Source organism: Podarcis gaigeae, assembly GCF_964106915.1.
Source record: "Podarcis gaigeae genome assembly, chromosome: 14".
Taxonomy (NCBI): domain Eukaryota; kingdom Metazoa; phylum Chordata; class Lepidosauria; order Squamata; family Lacertidae; genus Podarcis; species Podarcis gaigeae.
In genome coordinates, this window is record NC_139690.1 from 22149175 (window position 1) to 22167674 (window position 18500).

The 18500-nt window shown below is 44.2% G+C and overlaps 1 protein-coding gene across 1 annotated transcript in view; it reads left to right on the top strand.

The window, feature by feature from the left end:
* Window positions 1-18500, top strand: part of IGF1R (insulin like growth factor 1 receptor) — a 179120-nt gene that overhangs the window by 115057 nt on the left and 45563 nt on the right. Inside the window, exons 3-5 of the mRNA XM_083713065.1 lie at window positions 6758-7067; window positions 10746-10891; window positions 16017-16161. Of these exons, the coding sequence (XP_083569191.1) occupies window positions 6758-7067; window positions 10746-10891; window positions 16017-16161 (601 nt within the window). The remainder of the gene's footprint in view (window positions 1-6757; window positions 7068-10745; window positions 10892-16016; window positions 16162-18500) is intronic.

Below are 18500 nucleotides of genomic sequence, written 5' to 3' on the forward strand. Positions count from 1 at the left end.
CGCATAGCTCTGCACACAGCAACAAAGTGTAAAAATGGGGCCCTGGGCACAAACAAGCAGTGGAGCGATAAATATAGAATACCGTCTCAATTCCACTTTCATTAGTCATGGCCGGACAGTTGAGAGTTTAATAAACTTATAAGGAATATTGAAACAGCTTTGCATTTAAAGCAACTCATCAAGTTTTTATAGTTGGTGGGGTTTTTAAATTCATAGGAGGATCTCCATCCTTTTTTTAGAACATCGCCACGAGAAACGTAGATTAACGGAGATTATAAAATATTGATAAAATATACGTTCTGTACAAGAGTGTGCTTTCTTTGCTTTCTCTCACACACATATACACACTGTCTTTTTCCCTTCCCAATCTCTTCTGGCAAACACCAAATGATATGTCAACCTTGTAGCAATATTAAACGTTCCACCTGGTGGAAAAAAAATTCTGTCTGCAAGGCCTTCAGTCTCCTTAGCTCAGTCCCATAAGGAAAGGGCCCAGTATCTTTTCCTTAGTCGGGGAGAAGTCTGCTCATAGATAGGGGTCTGCTTTTGAGAATCATTTGCCACGTGGCCTGCTGCTTAAATGTTTTGGGTGGGCGACAGCATAGCTGTAGGCTCTAGCCATGTGGCTGACTGAGAGCTAGCATGGCATGGGTGTGGTGAACCTTTGGCCCTCTAGATGTTGCTGGACTACAACTCCCATCAGTCCCAGCAAGTATGGCCAATGGCAAGGGATGATGGGAATTGCTATTTCATTTAAAGCTCACTTCCCACAAGACATCCGGAAGCAATTTACAATACAAAGGCCTATATAAAACAGCTGAAAATATAAAAAACAACTTTCAAATGTTCAAGATACAGAAACATTTCGAATGTCACCTCCTACCCCATCCAAGGATCTGTCACTTGCCCCAACAAAAGTTGAATTTTTGTAACTTTTTTTAAAAAACACATAATACTGTATTTAGCAATATATGCAAGACTGTGACTTACTTGATCAGTATGAGATTTCTTAACTCTATAAGGAATTTGTCAGTGCAAATATCTATAGTGACTTTATTATTCCCTCCCCCCCCCCCCAAAAAAAAAAAAATATTTGAAGTGTTGCTTTAGGTTAGGTTCTTAACTTGATTATTTTAAGCTTTATAAAATAAAGCCTTGTGGCATTCTGAAATACTTTGTCTCCAGGAACTTTGGGTTCCATTTAATGATAGTGTTATATTTTTGAATTACAGTAATGTTACTGATGCAATTCTCCTCCAGGCTTGTGAACTGCTTGCTGATGTCCAGTTCTAAGATGTTCGGTACTTCGTTGTTCTTTTTTTCAGATTTCATTTTAATATTAATATTTGTATTGTTCTTGTTAAATCCTCAGTAGGTTGGTATTTCAACCAGTCACCCCAGTCAACCATTTGAAAGCAAGGCAATTAATTGGCAAGTTTTGTAAAGCTTAATTCGATTAGGGTCTGTATGTATTAGTACAAGTCTCAAATGTAACTCCCCCAACCAGATGTTGTTAATTCTGGAAATGTAAGTGGTAGCAGGAGGGAGGAACTGCTATGTGGGAAGATCCTCAGAATATCTTGGAAGCCTCCGTTGGATAAGAGTGGCTCTGGTAGGATGTAAACAGGGAACATATGGTGGTTCCTGAAATGTATTTGGGTCAAATGTAATTCTTGGATGGTAGACAGCATGCCCTGAGTTTGCTGTTGGGACTCTCTTGGGTTCAACAGAATCTTTCTATGCTCTTTTCAAGTGCAAGCAGTTGTGTGCAAACTCTGGAGTTTAAAGCAAGAGCAGATAATTGCTTGCAGTTCTTAGCACCCGTGACGGTGAGAATAAAAAGCTATAAATAAGGACCTAGCAGGCGATTACTCCTTCCCCACCCTGTTCTCCCCTGACCACCACCTTTTTCAAGAAATCTTCTAATTGTGGTTTAATTATCAGGAAGCAAAAGGAAGCCATTCAGTGTTCTCATGTTTGGTGTTATGACACTTTCCTCCTGTGAGTTCCTCCTCACAGAAATGTCATGGCTTTTATCCCACCCACCCCCTCTCTTTCTTTATTAAGCTGCTCCAGTGAAGAGGAGGATTTACCCAGTGAGGCAGGAGGACGATGGGGAGTATGCAAAGTTAGGCCACATTCAGGGCATTCATTTAAAGCCCTATGGTACCACTTCAAACTGTCATGGCATCCCCAAAAGAATTGTGGGAAATGTAGTCTGTTAAGAGTACTGATATTTAGTAGGAGACTCCATTCCCCTCACAGAACTACATTTCCCACAATTCCCTGTGAAAAGGGATGATTGTTAAACCACTCTGGGAAATGTAGTTCTCAGGGTGGTATAGATAGTAACTTTGTGTGTTTGATGTGTGACTGTTGTTTAGAACTAGAGGAGGATCTTGGAAAACTCCTCAAGAAAGCAATGGCTATTGCTTTGCTCCACGTTGGAACATGCTGCTACTTGCAACTGAATGAATATGTATAATTTCACAAGCTCGATTTGCATTTCGGCTAGGTCCATGAATCATCAGAAATGGGTGTGGGCATGTGAGAGAGGGAAAGGAAGAGAGAGATGTCCCAGTTTTCTTCATACCCCTTCACTCTACACCCCCACCCTGCATTCCTCTTTTTCTTAGCGAGCCAATGTAGGACAAGAGTCATTGGGCTTGGTCCAGACAGACACTGGTTCAAAATCGGGCTAAGCCACAAATCAATAGCCTTAGGGCAGAATTGTTTTATGGCGTGCAGTCTAACCCTGTGTGCATTACCCCAAAATGCCTGCCATTTTACCACTTGCTGTTCTGTCTTGCAGGGTGGTTATACACATTCCTAAGGTCGTGTACAATAGCAATTAAGACGGGTCGCCAACCTTTTTGAGCTAATAGGAACATTTGGAATTTCTTCCTCCATCCCTACATTGGGAATTTTGAGACGGTGCTGTGGATGCCAGTCAAAATGGCTGTCCTGAGGGGGGAGGGCATGGCATAGTACAAAATGGCTGCCCTGAAGACGTAGCATAATCGATCCCACATCTAAAAGAGCAGAAAAAGTAACAAGGCCACAAAGTGGTGTGGGAATTCCTGCCCCTCAGTCAGCTATCCCATGAATGGGTGGGATGGGGAGGCTCTTTCCATCTGTCTTTTGTTCAGAAGAGGGATCCATTTAACGGGCATCCAGTTAAATGTGGGCATATTTAAGGGTTGTGTGTGTTCAGTGTAGGAGAGGCCCATTCAGTACAAACAGGAACTGTGTAGGAAGAGCAGATAGCCTCTCATATATTGTGGATTTTTGAAGGGATATTTAACAGACCTTCGACTGGGCACTGTAGGTGGTACTGTTGGGCATCCTGGCACCCATAGGTGCCATGTTGATAACCTCTGACTTAAGACATTTAAAATCTGTAGGATGATGTCAAGCAGGTAGTTAGAAAACAGCCTCTTCCAAGATTTAATACGAGTTACTATTTCCAAATTCCACTTTTTGTGAGCGAAATCAGCCATGTTCATATACACAGCTCATGTACAAATGCATAGTCATATACAAATGCTCGTCACCTTCTGAATCCCTTCTTGAGACAAAAGTTTTGTTGAAGTATTCAATTGGATGGGGATTTGTTTTAATTTTGGGGTTTGTGGGAAGGATAGGGCTTGGCAAGGGCAAAGGGAAGACTTGACTATCATTTTACAAGAAAGGGAAGAATATTTCTTTTAAAAACTAAAAAGAAAAAAAACCACCACACTTGGCAACTCTGTGTCTGCCCGCGTGCGACTGGCGCCCTGCCAATCTTGGCGGAGGCTGTGGCCTTCGCTTGCCAGGCGTCTTACGCTGCTGGCTACGTTTCTTCATTCCCTCCAACTGACTGTTTATTCACCTGATTGTTCCGTTTCAGCCTTGGTGAAGTCATGGCGACCTTTTGAGGCATTCCAGAAAACTTGGTGTATTTGCTCTGTTATGCTTCAACAAATAATTTACGGAGAGGTCTTCCCACGACACAGTCTTGTGTTCAAAAGGCAGTAGTATGGTCCCCCTAATACTGAAACTGCCCCCCTTTTTTCTTTTAAGTAATTTCCTTTTTTTAGGAATGTGAGAAATTGCTTCATTTGTATGTTTACCCTTCTCTCTCTCCTCAGAGTCTCAAGGCAGAGAGGACTCTCTTTATAAACAAAGCAAAACTATATACAACAATAAAAGAGGAAAAGCACCCCATTTCTTTCTTTCTTTCTTTCTTTCTTTCTTTCTTTCTTTCTTTCTTTCTTTCTTTCTGCATTTATAGCCAAATATTGCTCAAAGCGCTGTACATGGACCCCCCCCCTTTCCATTTAATCTCCACAACAATCCTCTGAGGTAGGTTAGATGGAGAGGCTTTCACTAACCTTAGGTCACCCAGCGAGCTACATGGCCAGGTGAACCTTGGTCTCTTACATCCTAGTCCAAACACTAACCAATACACTAATTTAATCTCACATACATTTCAAAATAACTTTTTTTTTCCTTTTGCATTTTCCATTCTTAGCTATCCTTTCTCCGAACTATTTTTTTTATAACATGAGTAGCCCACTCCAACACCTGAAGTATTAAATTGTCTTTTTTGCATAAGCTGTTAACTGACTCTTCTTGATAATTATCACCACTGGCAATTAATCAAGCTCAGTTCCCAGATTTTTCTGCTCTGTAGGTTTGCAGGTACTTTCCTATGCTTTGCCATATAATAGCCTTGTGATGTTCCAAAGTTGCAGAGTCTGGATCTTATTCCTATTAGGGGGACTTTCAAATCACCTGTTACTTGAGCCTTCTAACTAGAGACAGAATGACTTCACAATAAAATAAATATTTCAAGGCACGCGTTAAAAAGCATATTTTCGAAGAGAGTGTTAAGACGAAGACTGTTGGTTTAAAGTCAACACAAATGGGCTTCAGTTCCGCCGAAGATCTGTGTGCAGACGGTCCCAGGTTCATTCCCTGGGAGGGGCTGGGAATGTTCACTCTCTGAAATACTGGGGAAAGTTGCAGGATATTACCCATGTCCTGCTTGTAGTCTTTCCACAAAGATCTGGTTGGCCATTGTGGAAAGCAGGATGCTGTGCTAGATGGGCTTTTGGTCTGATCTAGTAAGGACTCTCTCATGTACTTAAAATGATAAAAGGACAAAAATCGAGGCCAGGAAACCAGAGGGGCTCGGTATAAACGCAGCTTGTGTTAGAAACAGCCTGTTCTGGTTGTATTGTAGCTTTTTATGCTTTCTGAAATATGAGCGATGCAAGAAAACCTTGTGGAACTGTGCTGTTCAGCTCATTGATGCCAGATTAGTTTGGTGTAGATGGTGTGGATGACCCAGGCAGTGTTGTAGGTTTTTGTTTTTATTTGCAAATCACCCTAAATAAGTGTGCATCAAGGTACATAATATTTTAGGTACCACAAGCTGAGCTCTGAAGGCATGGTATATATCCATGTGTCTGCGGCTTTGCTTGATATCCTTGTGTAAACGGGAAATCTTGTTACCATACTAAATCTTACGTTTTGGCACTCGTGGGGAGCAGCAATCCATCTGCTTGCAAGACGCGCTGTCTGGAGCTGCTAATGAAATCCCTTAATAGCCTTGGAGACTTCTAATATTTACGTACACTGAGCTGAGGCGCAGCCCACTGCAGGCTAGCAAATCTGGCATCCAAGCAGAGAGCCTTTATGATGTCAGGTTAACACCGGTTGACTTATTTAAACTACTCGTTCAAAGTAATACTTCGAATGGTCATTTACTATCTTTAGCTGAAGACAAAAATAAGAAACTCGCAGCCGCCTGTGTCTAAGGCTGCTGTGATGTCATGCAGTGTTCACTAACAACTCTGAACTGCTTGAGAGGGGAAATGTCAGCAAAGGAAGGTTGATAGGCTGTGTAACTTCTGTGAGGCAAGTGAAAGGGTAGGAACTGTAGCGCAGCATTCAGACTCCTGCTTTGCAAGCCGAAGGTTCCTAGGTTCTTTCCTTGACAAGTCTAGCCAAAAGGACATGGGGACACAGGGAGCTGCCTTACACCACATCAGACTGTTGGTCCATCTACCTCAGCCCTGTCCATGTGGACTGGTAGAGGGTCTCTAGGGTTTCAGAGAGAGGACGGGCCTTCTGCATGCAGATGCTCTGTCATTGAACTGTAAAACATTTGTGATTGTAACTTTGTTTTAAAACTCTTTTAAAGTATTCGCTGTTGTACACATGTCTTGTAATACCTTTTTTTAAAAAAATGTCTAGGCATTCTGTCTCTAGGAGTAGAAGAATGGACTATGAATCAATCAATAAATACGTCTGATAATGCAGAATTTAAACTGATAATTTGGGGGTTGTGCTTTGTCAGTGGTGGAGAACCCTTTGCCACCTAAGGGCTGCATTTCCTTCTGGGCAGCCTTCCACGGGCCATGTACCAGTGGTGGGCAGGGCCAAAGGTTATAGTCATAGATGTAATTTCTTTTACCTTTGTACAGTAGACTAGCTTCTACACTCACACACTGCTCTCTAGCCCTCATCCAGATAAGCAAGAGGCATTATCAGAATTCAAGCCAGGCAAAAATTACTCTAGGTGTGAAACTTGTCCCATGGGGGGGTGGACTGGGGAAAGCTGGGGGGGCAGTTAGAGAGCCCCAGAGGACTGCATTCAGCTCCTGGGCCTGAGATTCCCCACCCCTGTGCTGTGCCATTGTTTGGGTTGCGTTTATGCCTTATAATGTGCCCCTTATTTATGCTGCTTTGCTCTTTTTCCTCTTTACAGTGTGTCCCAGCTCATGTGGCAAACATGCTTGTACTGACCAAAATGAATGTTGCCACCCGGAGTGCTTGGGAAGCTGTACGGCCCCAAACAACAACTCGGCATGTGTGGCTTGTCGCAACTACTACCACGATGGGACCTGCGTCGCCACCTGCCCACTCAACACGTACAAGTTTGAGGGCTGGCGCTGCATCACGAAGGAGGCCTGCTCCAAAGTGGCCTTAGAACACTTCGAATATGACAGCTTCGTGATTCATGACGATGCGTGTGTGTCCGACTGTCCTCCTGGATTTGTGCGCAATGATACTCAAAGGTAACACACACACATTGCAAGTTGCTGTACTCTTTGGGAAACAGAGTTGGAGAAAGGCTATTCAGACATGGAGGATATTGCAGTAGAGGATCTGTCCCATTTTCTAATATTCCATTAACAATGCAGTACCTCTTTTATTATGGAAGTGTGGCTTTTTGACCAATGGACCAACTATGGGACGCGGGTGGCGCTGTGGGTTAAACCACAGAGCCTAGGACTAGAAGTGCCATTTGCTAAGGGTGCTGAGAATTGTTAGGATCAGAAGGTCAGCGGTTCGAATCCCCGCGATGGGGTGCACTCCTGTTGCTCGGTCCCTGCTCCTGCCACCTAGCAGTTCGAAAGCATATCAAAGTGCAAGTAGATAAATAGGTACCTCTCCGGCGGGAAGGTAAACGGTGTTTCCGTGCGCTGCTCTGGTTCGCCAGAAGCGGATTAGTCATGCTGGCCACATGACCCGGAAGCTGTACACCGGCTCCCTTGGCCAGTAAAGCGAGATGAATGCCGCAACCCCAGAGTCGTTCGCGACTGGACCTAATGGTCAGGAGTCCCTTTAGCTTTACCAACTAATTATGTGCGGACCAGGGGTGGCCCATCCCATTTAGCTGCCTGAGGCGAAACAGAAATGTGCCACCCTCTGCTTGCACTGCACACCCACAGCCTTGCCACCCCTCTCGAAGCCGCGCTTCCTGGGGTTGCGTGGCTACTGCTTCTGGGTTCTGACAAGATCACATGACAGTTTTTTGTCACAGACCTCTGGAGGTCTCTATGATTTTGTAGGATTCTCGCGAGATCTCACTGGGAGCCACTGCAGCCACTTGGGCAGTGGAGGTGGGCCTGGAGACGCAACTTGAATTCTGCCACCTGAGATGGCTGTGTCAGCCCTCGTTGATGGGCAGGTGTGTGCACAGAAACCAGACTTTTTTATTGCAGGAACATAACAGGGTTGGAGTAAGATGAGGGTCTTTTGTTATTTCCCTGGGAAAGAGGGCTTGACTGTTAAACCACCTTAAGGAATCAGCTCTCTGAGGAGGAGAAGGCGGGGGGCGCCGCCTAACAACTATCAGCACCCCTAAAAACACTACAGCCCCCAGGATTCTTTGGAGGAATCCATGACTGCTAAAAGTGGTATAGTAGTGCTTTAAGTGTGTTGTGGCCATGAGGCAAGTTGAACAATCCATGGACAGGTATTCTTCCACTGCAGATCAACTTATTGTGTGCAGACTACTTCCTCTGTGTTGCAGTCAATGAGTAATGAAAATCTGTGTGAACTTGCCCCTAAATCCCTTTAGCATTGTAGCATGTGTTTCATTTTTAAACCTTTGGCTAAAGAGCTTGGGTGACAGATTCTGGAGGGATGACCATGTTAGTCTGTTGCAGCAAAAAGAGACAGACTAACTTAATGGGTCAGAAGTAGGCCAAGAATTTTACTTTGTTGGGTGCAAGACAAATAAAACTTTGGCATTCTCATGAGTGGATGGTTACATAAATGAAGACCATCCTTCCTCTTGAACTTTTTTTTTTTAAAAAAAAGTTCTGTGAAGTGTTGGCCTTTATTTGTTCAGCGATTTCATTTTCTGTTGACATCTGACTTCTCATGTTTTTTATGTTAATTTATCCAAACAAACCTTCCTCTGGGCCCCCAAAGAGTTCCTAGTTTATATACAGGTGCAAAGTACTGATCTTTGCCCCTCATTAGAAACCCAGTGTTTACTGGGAAAAGTTTTTTCCTTGCTGCCTCTGACTACTTGAGTTTTCAGGCAATTAAAAACACTCATAAAAAGCATAAGCCTCTTTATCTGAGCCTCTATGTGGTAATGGAGAAGATGGGAAGTGGTGAACTGAAAGCCAATGAAATTTGTAGTGTCCCCTCCTCCCTTCCCCACTTGCCTTCCCATGATTAGCACTGATAGCTGCAAGGGAAGGGGTGGTAATTATTGGTGTGTTTACTTTTAATGGTTTCTGGCATGTACCAACAGGGCCATGTACTGAGAGCGCTTGAAATAAGTGTGAGGATCAATCAATCATTGGGTTGTTTTTGTTTTTGATTATGTATTCTGTGTTTCTATGTTATAACCTGCAGGTATAGGGCGGTATACAAATTTAATAAATAAATAAATTGGTATGCTGCTTTACCAAAGTTCAAACCATGCTCAAAGTGGCTTACAACATATAAAACATTACACAATTCCAAATGTAGCAATAGTAGTTAGAAACAAGAAACAAAACATCAAGTACACAACCAAATTGGACAGTTTCCACATAAACCATAAGATCTGAAATAAAAGTTACAAAAAATTAACAGCAACAACACACCCACACCCCGCCACCCAGCAATGCTGCCTCCTAAACAATGCCCCAGCCCAAGATTCTGTTCAGCAGCCTCAGCTTTTGTAGCTGGAGTCAGTCAGGGCCCCACCCTTACAGGCCAGGTGGGAAAAGGCCTGCAAGGCAGGGAGCAGTTCTTCCAGGACTTACAGGCAGTGACTGGAGTATATTCACTGTGGGGATAGCTGACTTGAATAATTTCCATGTGGCTCAGCCATGTAGTCAGCTGACATAAAACAGAGAAGAGTCATGTTTCTGCCCCCAAGGAACTGGCAGTAGGAATGAGAGAGCAGCCTTGCTGGAGCAGAGCAGAGTTCCATCTGGTCCAGCGTTCTATTATCACGTTAGTCAAGGAGATATCTCTGGGAGACCCAAGAGCTGGACATTATCATCTTCATCATTATTATCGTCATTTATTTATTAATTGCATTCTAAACCATCGTCTCAAGGTGATTTATGTAAAAAAATGAACCTAGCCACTGTGTTCTGCACCAGCTGCAGCCTCCTGACGAGCCCTAAGTGTAGCCTTGCATAGAGCATATTGCAGTAACCCAACTATGAGCTGCTCAGTGCAGAGTAAATTGTGGCCAAGCTATATCCCTATCCAGGAACAGCCATAGCAAAAGTGTACTGCCTTTCTCTCTCCATTACTGAAGGTAATATACCGCATTGTTCGCTCCATAAGACGCACCTAGTTTTTGGTAGAGGAAAACAAGAAGAAAAAATCCTGAATCCCAGAAGCCAGAACAGCCAGTGGGATCGCTGCGCTGCGATCCCGTTGGCTCTCCTGGCTTCTGGCTTAGCCGTGCGCAGTCTCTCTCTGGCAGGGGATGAAGGCTCCCCGGGCAGGGGAAAAGCCCCCCAAGAGTCGCATACATGCTCCACGCGGCTCTTTAAAGGGAGCGCTGAGCAGAGCCTCCCACCCCACCTGCACTCGCTCCATAAGACGCACACACATTTCTCCTTACTTTTTAGGAGGGGAAAGGTGCGTCTTATAGAGCGAAAAATACGGTAGCCATCAGGACTAAAAGCCATGATAGCTATATTACCTTCATGACTAAAAACTGACGACTTACGAGAAGGTGACCCTCTATAAAGAGGGGAAAAATTGGAAGTTCTCAAATATATGGACTTCTTGCGATATATTTGAATGTCCCACCACTTCCTCCTCCCCTTCCTCTCTCCTCCCTCATTAAAAGTGCACACAGAACATAATTGTTTTGATTTATTATGGTTTAACTTGTGACTATTGTTTTGTTTTTCCTTCTTCTTTGGGAAGATCAATTAAAAAAACCTATTGATTGAAAAATGGCAGGTTTTTGCTGATTATTTGTTGCCCTTCTCTCCTGACAGCATGTTCTGCAGCCCTTGCGAAGGACCCTGCCCCAAGGTGTGCTCCTTTGAAAAGACGATAACCATTGACTCTGTCACGTCGGCAGAGTTGTTACAAGGATGCACAGAAATCAAAGGGAGCCTCGTTATCAACATCCGCCGTGGAAGTAAGAAACAGTTTCTGTTCACTTGCTTGCTTGCTTGCGCATGTTTTTTTTTTGTGTGTGTGTGTGTAATCACCATCACTCCTATTTTTCTAGAAAATGTAGGTGCAGGAACTCACCATGAGCTTCTCCCTTGCTCTTTTAGAATGGCAGTGGTGCCTATCTGAGAGGTGCCGGAACTGAGCTCCTGTGAGCTCTGGCTGAAAAAACACTACTATTGTTTGAGAAACGTCTCCATTTTGGATACCTTACAAATAATGCAAGCTTCTTTAAAAAAAAAGTTTTCCCTTTTTAGTGGTTTATTTTTATTTTGTCTTGTTTCTTTATAAAAAGCAACAAGCTATGCAGAAGGATGATAAAGTAGTCCTTTAAAAGAAATTGAATAATGCTTGCTTGGTAGAATGCAGGCTATTTGCAAGAGGTACTTGCTAAAGCAGGTATAGGGAGGGAGGGAGGAAAGGAAGCATCCTTTGCCTTCAAACAGTCGGCAGACCGCAGGCAAGTTGAGTCTCCTGCCCTCTCCATTGGCATGGACTTCCCCCTTTCATCTCTGCGTTACAACACCTCCTGCCTCACCAGCAGAGTTTCTCTAATAATTACAGGGACTTCCCGCCTTCCTCCACTGCGTCAGTAAGGAAAATGAGAAGATTCCACTTGCCTGGAGTGCCTTAGCCAAATGGCCAGGGAGAATATTTAGCATTTCCATTTGGATTCTTATTGGGAGCCCGAAATCTGCAAGATTGCTTATGGGCAACTTTTCAGCTTGTAACAAAATTTCTAGCTCTCATGAGTGGTAGAATGGTTTGGTAATCTCGTGAATCGTATTGTATTTTAACTTTTAATGTATCGCTTATATATTCAAAGCTTACTTACTTTCGTTTATTTTTAAAATTGTCTAGGCCAGTGCAGTAAATTTGATGATGATGAAAAACTACATTGTGCTTATCTTTCCTGGTCCACCTCTCAGTTTATTTGGCTTCCCACCATGAATATAAGTATTTGGAAGTTTGATTGTTGGAACAGAATAAAATGTGTATGGGAAGCTTACACACACACACACACACACACACACACACACACACACGTACGCCAATAGGCTAAATCCACATACTTCTTACAGTTGAATTTTGTATTAGTTTGATCTGGGTAGAATGGCCTTCACCAAACTACTCTATAGGTGCCTACAAATCCCATACATCCCAGCCACCGTTAGAACTCAGTGGTTTCTGACAATGGAAATTTTAGTCCAAAATATCCAGAGGGCACCAGATTGGGGAAGGTTGGAATAGAATATACAGTGTGGAGAGGAGCTCTTTTGTTCCACAATTGTTCAGACAATTACTGCCTCTTCTTAGATAAGGGAAATGAATTCACAATATGACCTTGAAGGAGGGGATACTGAGATAAGGGCCGCATTCACAACCATATATTTAAAGCACCATGATACCACTTTAAACAGTTGTAGCTTCCTCCAAAGGATTCTGGGAGCTGTAGTTTGTTAAGGGCTTTATAATAGTTTAGAAGCTTGCGGTGTTTCTCTCCCCCCCCCCGTTTCTTTCTTTCTTTTTTTTTAAAGTAAGGGTGCATTTTAATGTTGGCACCTCCTTTTACAGAGACGTTGGGTGGCACGTCTGTGGATTAAGGTATTTGCCCACTGGCAAAGTTTTTCCTGCAGTGTACATGATGCCCTCTTTAAATACTGGCGCCGAAGCTTCCATTCCTGCCCTCCCTGGTGCCATGAGCTGGCCTCACCAAGTACATGTCTTAACAGAATACAAGTGCTTAGTTAACGATTCGTCGGGGTAGTGAATCATACTCTGGGAAGATTCCAACCAATGCTAAACTTTTAAAAGTGTTACTCTTCTTCTCTTTCTTGAAATGTGTGTTTTGTCTTTATTATAAACAAGCAAGGAAGAATCCAGAGAGGAACACTATAATTTTGTCTGTTGCATTGAGCCACATTTCTGCTAGATATTTAAAGGCACCACGATACCACTATAAAGTGGTGGATTCTCCCAAAGAATGATGGGAGCTGCAGTTTGTTAAAGCTGCTGAGAATTGTTAAAAGACTGCAGCTTCCTCACAGAACTACACTCCCCAGAGTTCCCTGGGAAGAACGATTGGTTGTTAAACCACTCTGGGAACTGTAGTTCTGGGAGGGGAATAAAGAAAAAGGGACCGCTGACCATTAGGCCCAGTCGTGACCGACTCTGGGGTTGCGGCGCTCATCTCGCTTTATTGGCCGAGGGAGCCGGCGTACAGCTTCCGGGTCATGTGGCCATCATGACTAAACCGCTTCTGGCGAACCAGAGCAGCACACGGAAACGCTGTTTACCTTCCCACCGGAGCGGTACCTCTTTATCTACTTGCACTTTGACGTGCTTTTGAACTGCTGGGTTGGCAGGAGCAGGGACCAAGCAACGGGAGCTCACCCCGTCGCGGGGATTCGAACCGCTGACCTTCTGATCCTAACAATTCTCAGCACCCTTAGCAAATGGCACTTCCCATAATTCTTTGGGGGAGCCATGACTGATTTTAAATATATGGTGTGGATATAGCCTGAGTTCAGCAAGGAACTGTTTTGTGGCTCGTGGAGACAGTTCAATGAGGGTGAATAGGGCATTGTCCCACTAAACTCATTGTGCCCTCAGTCAGCCCCCCACGTCCAACTCTACAATTCTATGATACTGTGACCTGCTTGTCTTCTTAATTGCCACTACCAGTTCAAGGGTTGACCTTAGTCTCAGGGTTGCCCTTGTAGAGCTCAGTAGGGAGGAGTGTGGGGAGAAAAGAAGAATTGGTTGATTCTGACCATCATTGGCTCTGGCTCCACCTACTGCTTGGCTCCCTGCCTTCTGCCCTACCAGCCCCAATGGGATCCAGCCTCCACTGATTACAACTTTGTTTCCCTCTGATAGCATTTTCACACCTTTCAAAACAGAACTTTAATTCTGCCTCATGTTGACTGCTAAGTTAGCTCATCGTTTGTCTTAACTGGATCTGCAAGAACAAAATGTCCAAGATAAGAGAGGCAGTTAAAAGCTATAATTTTGGGGGGGAGGGGGGTGACATTCCTTTTGGCCTGAGTCATGATACAGCCCCAGAAATACCATAATTCTTTCCCTCTATTTATTTCCCTAAAGCAAAACTTGTGGGAAACCTAAACCTTGCACTCAAGGAAGTGATAAGCAGCTTTCTTAAAAGTGCTGTAGAGAATCTGTACTCCATTCAGTCTCCTGTTAGAAACATGGACCGACTATGCTCCTTATCCTAATGGTACAGGAATAGGGAGGGCTAGTCTGGATGTCAGCTTTGAGTCCAGACCTATGGTTTTATGCCTGTACGATGGAATTCTGTAGAAAGAGAGGCTACTAAAGCGGTCCAACCAGTCTCTTTGTTAAATTAATAGCTGTAGGATATCTCTTGGCATGACTAAAGAGTACAGGCAACTAGTTGCCATAGAAACTACTGTGCTGGAGATGTATCCAGAAGGCCGGCCTTGCCCTGCCTCTTGCCCTGGCTGGAGGTGATATCCCTGGTATGTGTAGGAGAACAATAAACCTGGGCTAGTCTGATGTGGGCCTGGAGGTGGGCAGACACAGCATCCACAGCTATGGCTTTCAGGCGCCTAGAAACCTAATGAGGAAACAAATGCTACAGTCATACCTCGGGTTGAAGTAGCTTCGGGTTGAGCATTTTCGGGTTGGCTCCGCAGCGACCCAGTTTCGCTGCATGCATAGATGCTCAAAATGACATCACATGCATACGCGGAAGCAGTGAACCGCAGATGCGGGTTGCGTTCGCTTCAGGATGCGAGCGGGGCTCCAGAACGGATCCCGTTCGCATCAACAGGTACCACTGTATTGGCACATTAATGACCTGAATTGTCTTTTGTTCTGCTTGTATGTACTGTATGTGTAAATAAAACCATATCTCACAAAGAGAGCACACTCTCCAGTGAACTTCATTCCAAGGAAACAAAACCTGGAACATGCTCTGGCACCCCTGAAATCTCTCGTTTCTCAGAGATTATTTGGAAATCCAAACACTCCTTTGGAGAGTTATCTAGGTGAAGCTTTCTTAGCACAGGGAGTCTGTTGTGAGTCTGTTGGGGCTTTGTCAGAAGGCTTGAGACAGTGGAAATCCTACTATTCCAAATTACCCAATGAAGCTAAGTTGTTCTGGCAGTCCTGGACCTACTTCCAAAGGAAGTTTTACTTCTCACCATGCGTAACTAACTTAAAAGAGTCCACCACTACAGAATGGGATGATGGTCATAAGCTTAGAGGCCATTAAACACAGATTAGACAAATTAATGAAGACCATGAGAGCCAACCTCCAAGAGTAGCAAACCTCTGGATAACTAAAGTTTCTGACCAAATCGGTGATGGGCATTGACCACTATGTCCTGCGTTTGAGAAGAGCCTTACTGGATCAGGCCAGTGGTCCATCTAGTCCAGCATCCTGATCTCACAGTGGCAAACCAGATGCCTATGAGAAGCCCACAAGAGGACCTGAGTGCAACAGCAATTCTCCACACTTGCTGTTCCCAACAACTGGTATTCAGAGGCATGCAGCGTCTGACAGCGAAAGTAGAACAATAGCCATTGTGGCTATTGGCTGTTGAGAGTTGTATCCTCCCTTAATTTGTCTAACCCTAAATTGAGTTTACGGACCTTGCATTTTAGAGAAGATCCTGCATAGCTTGAGGTTCCGGGGCTAGAGCTTCTCAGCGGGATGTTTTCTGTTAGCATTAGTATGGTAAAATTTACGTCCTGGAGCCTAACAGGAGCTGTGGCTTCCTGTATGTTTAAATTTACAACTGCATCAGAAACTCTTGCCAAAGCATTGGCTGTTGAAAGCTCAGAATCTGACGCTGGCACTAGCAGGGTGCATTCATAATGAAGGGAAGGCCATCCGTACTGGCCAGAAACCGACGGTGTAAAATTGTAGCGGTATCTTGTTTTGCGTTCCATTTGCCTTGTGTTCGTAGGTAAATCATAAAGGTTGGACTGCTGAACAAGGAGTCTGTATTTAATCAGAGAAGGCAGTCATTAGTATTCTGATTGGGACAATGAGCAAAAGGAAGCTTCTGAAACTAGCAGTTTTTCTTCAACTCTTCTTTCAGGCAACATTGCCTCGGAACTGGAGAACTTGATGGGCTTGATAGAAACAGTGACTGGCTATGTGAAGATCCGGCATTCCCATGCACTGGTTTCCCTCTCATTTTTGAAGAATCTGCGCTATATCAACGGAGAGGATCAGCTGGAAGGGTGAGCATTTAATTGCCATGTAATGATGTTCTTGTTTCTACTATTTCTTCTGAAAACAGTGCTATTGGAGATACATTCTTTGGCATATATATACACACACGCGCATATGTGGTGGTCTTGGTCATGTGCTTGTGGAAGAGGCAATTTTTTCTGTTGGAATGGAAAGAGTACCAGCCACGCAGCAACTAGTTAGTGGTGGCACCATCAATATTATTAAGCCCCTGCCCCCACTCCAGCTTCTCACCTGGCTTTCCCAAATACATCTATTCAGCCACAAGGCCTAGAAACTTGCTTTAAAAGACCTACACTGAGGTTTCTGTACCACTGCAGCATCCTGTATTATTTACACTGTCTTAAATAATGGTCATGCATGTGAGGCAGAGGTCTTTTGAGATATTTTACTCACTAATTCATGTCTTCTGACACCACTCCTTGTGGTCTCAAACCACAGGGCGATTTCCACCTTTGCACCATATGCGTGCAACAAAATTTATCAGTAGTGGGAGACAGCATGTCAGAATCTTGCAGGTTGTGGTTGTTTTTGTGGCAGTGGAGTTTGTCTGGGAAATTGCTGTGTACATTCTCTTTCACTCTGCTCTCTCCCCCCTCCCCCCCATTCCTTTTGGATTTAAGCTGTGACAGCAGTTAATAAACACAGATTTGGGAAAAACAGTTTGTGAACAAGGTGGTAGCAAGGTCATGGGAAAGGCACTGTATGTGTCTGATTTCTGATTTATCAGGTCTGAAAGGATTATGTTACAGCATGAGGGTTTCTTCACAAGCCTCCCTTTTTTCTCAGGCTGTGCTTTGGTGAGCTTTAAATTCTTAAAATTCCACTATGTGATAGAATAAGCTCGATTCTACACTCGAAAAATACCACTGTCTCCCTTCCCCATGAAGATTGCCCTGGCGGTGTACTTTGAAAGCAGCGACCAAGTGTTTTTTCTTCTTTCTGCTCCTGGCAAATCCTGGGATCTGCTCTTCTGCCCTGAATAAGGAAAGTGCCTCATACCAAGGGAGACCACTAGCCCATTTAGCATAGTACTGTCAGCACTGGCTGGCAGCAGCTCTTCAGGGTTTCAGACAGGGGACTACCTGGAGATGTCGGAGGACATTTTTCATGTCAGGCTGATTCTCTGACACTGAGCTAAGGCCATTCTCTTAAGACATGGGAGCATTAAAAAATTGCCTCACTAGTCAGACCAGTGGTCCATCCAACCCAGATCTTCTACACTGACTGGCAGCAGCTCTCCAGGGTTTCCGGCTGGGGACATCCTCAGCTCTCTCTGAAGATGTCTACAGATGAATGCAGCCATACATAAGAAGAACCTGCTTGATGGCCCATCTGTTCCAGTATCCTGTTCTCACAGTGGCCAACCAGATGCCTGTGGGAAATCTTCAAGCAGGATCCAAACACAAGAACTCACAACTCCTGCAGTTTTCGGCAACTTGTATTCAGAAGCATTTCTGCCCCTGACTGTAGAGGCAAAGCACAGCCATCAGGGCCGATGGCCATTGATAGCCTTCTCCTCCATTTTGTCATATCCTCTTTAAAAGCCACTATGGGAGTTCCCTAGGCCCTCCAGGTTTCTCTGCCTGACCCTTAGGACCAGCATTCAAAATTCACCAAGCGCATTTTGCACCTGGCTTTTGGCCACTTGCGACCAAGTGAAGAAAGATGCCAGTATGGCGTCTGACAACTCCACCATCTGGAGATGCATGCCTGGGGATCCTGGGATCTTGATTGTTTTCACACACGTAACAACACCTCCTGTAAAATTCTATCTATGATATTTAATCTGCACAATCCTAAGCCAATTCCAGGAACCAAAAAATCATTGAAAAATATGACTTCTGAGCCACCTGGCCCCCAAATGGCAACTAGGCATTCTGTTTTGGCAACTGTAACCCTGGTTTAAGGAGCCATTTGGTACGTAGCTTATATATCTGAGTTTTGGTTCACGTCTCCCCTCCTCCACATGCAACTGCTGGGTGACCTTGGGCTAGTCACACTTCTCTGAAGTCTCCCAGCCCCACTCACCTCACAGAGTGTTTGTTGTGGGGGAGGAAGGGAAAGGAGAATGTTAGCCGCTTTGAGACTCCTTAGGGTAGTGATAAAACGGGATATCAAACCCAAACTACTCTTCTTCTTCTTCTTCTTCTTCTTCTTCTTCTCCTTCTTCTTCTTCTTCTTCTTCTTCTTCTTTATTCACACTCCCCTTGAGTGCTGGAATGTGACTGGAATGTGCCCTTGAAGTCTCATAATGCCTCACACTTCCATGGATGGAGGATAGAAACTGGCCTACTGGTGGAAAGTAGCATTTATATTCATTGCTGTG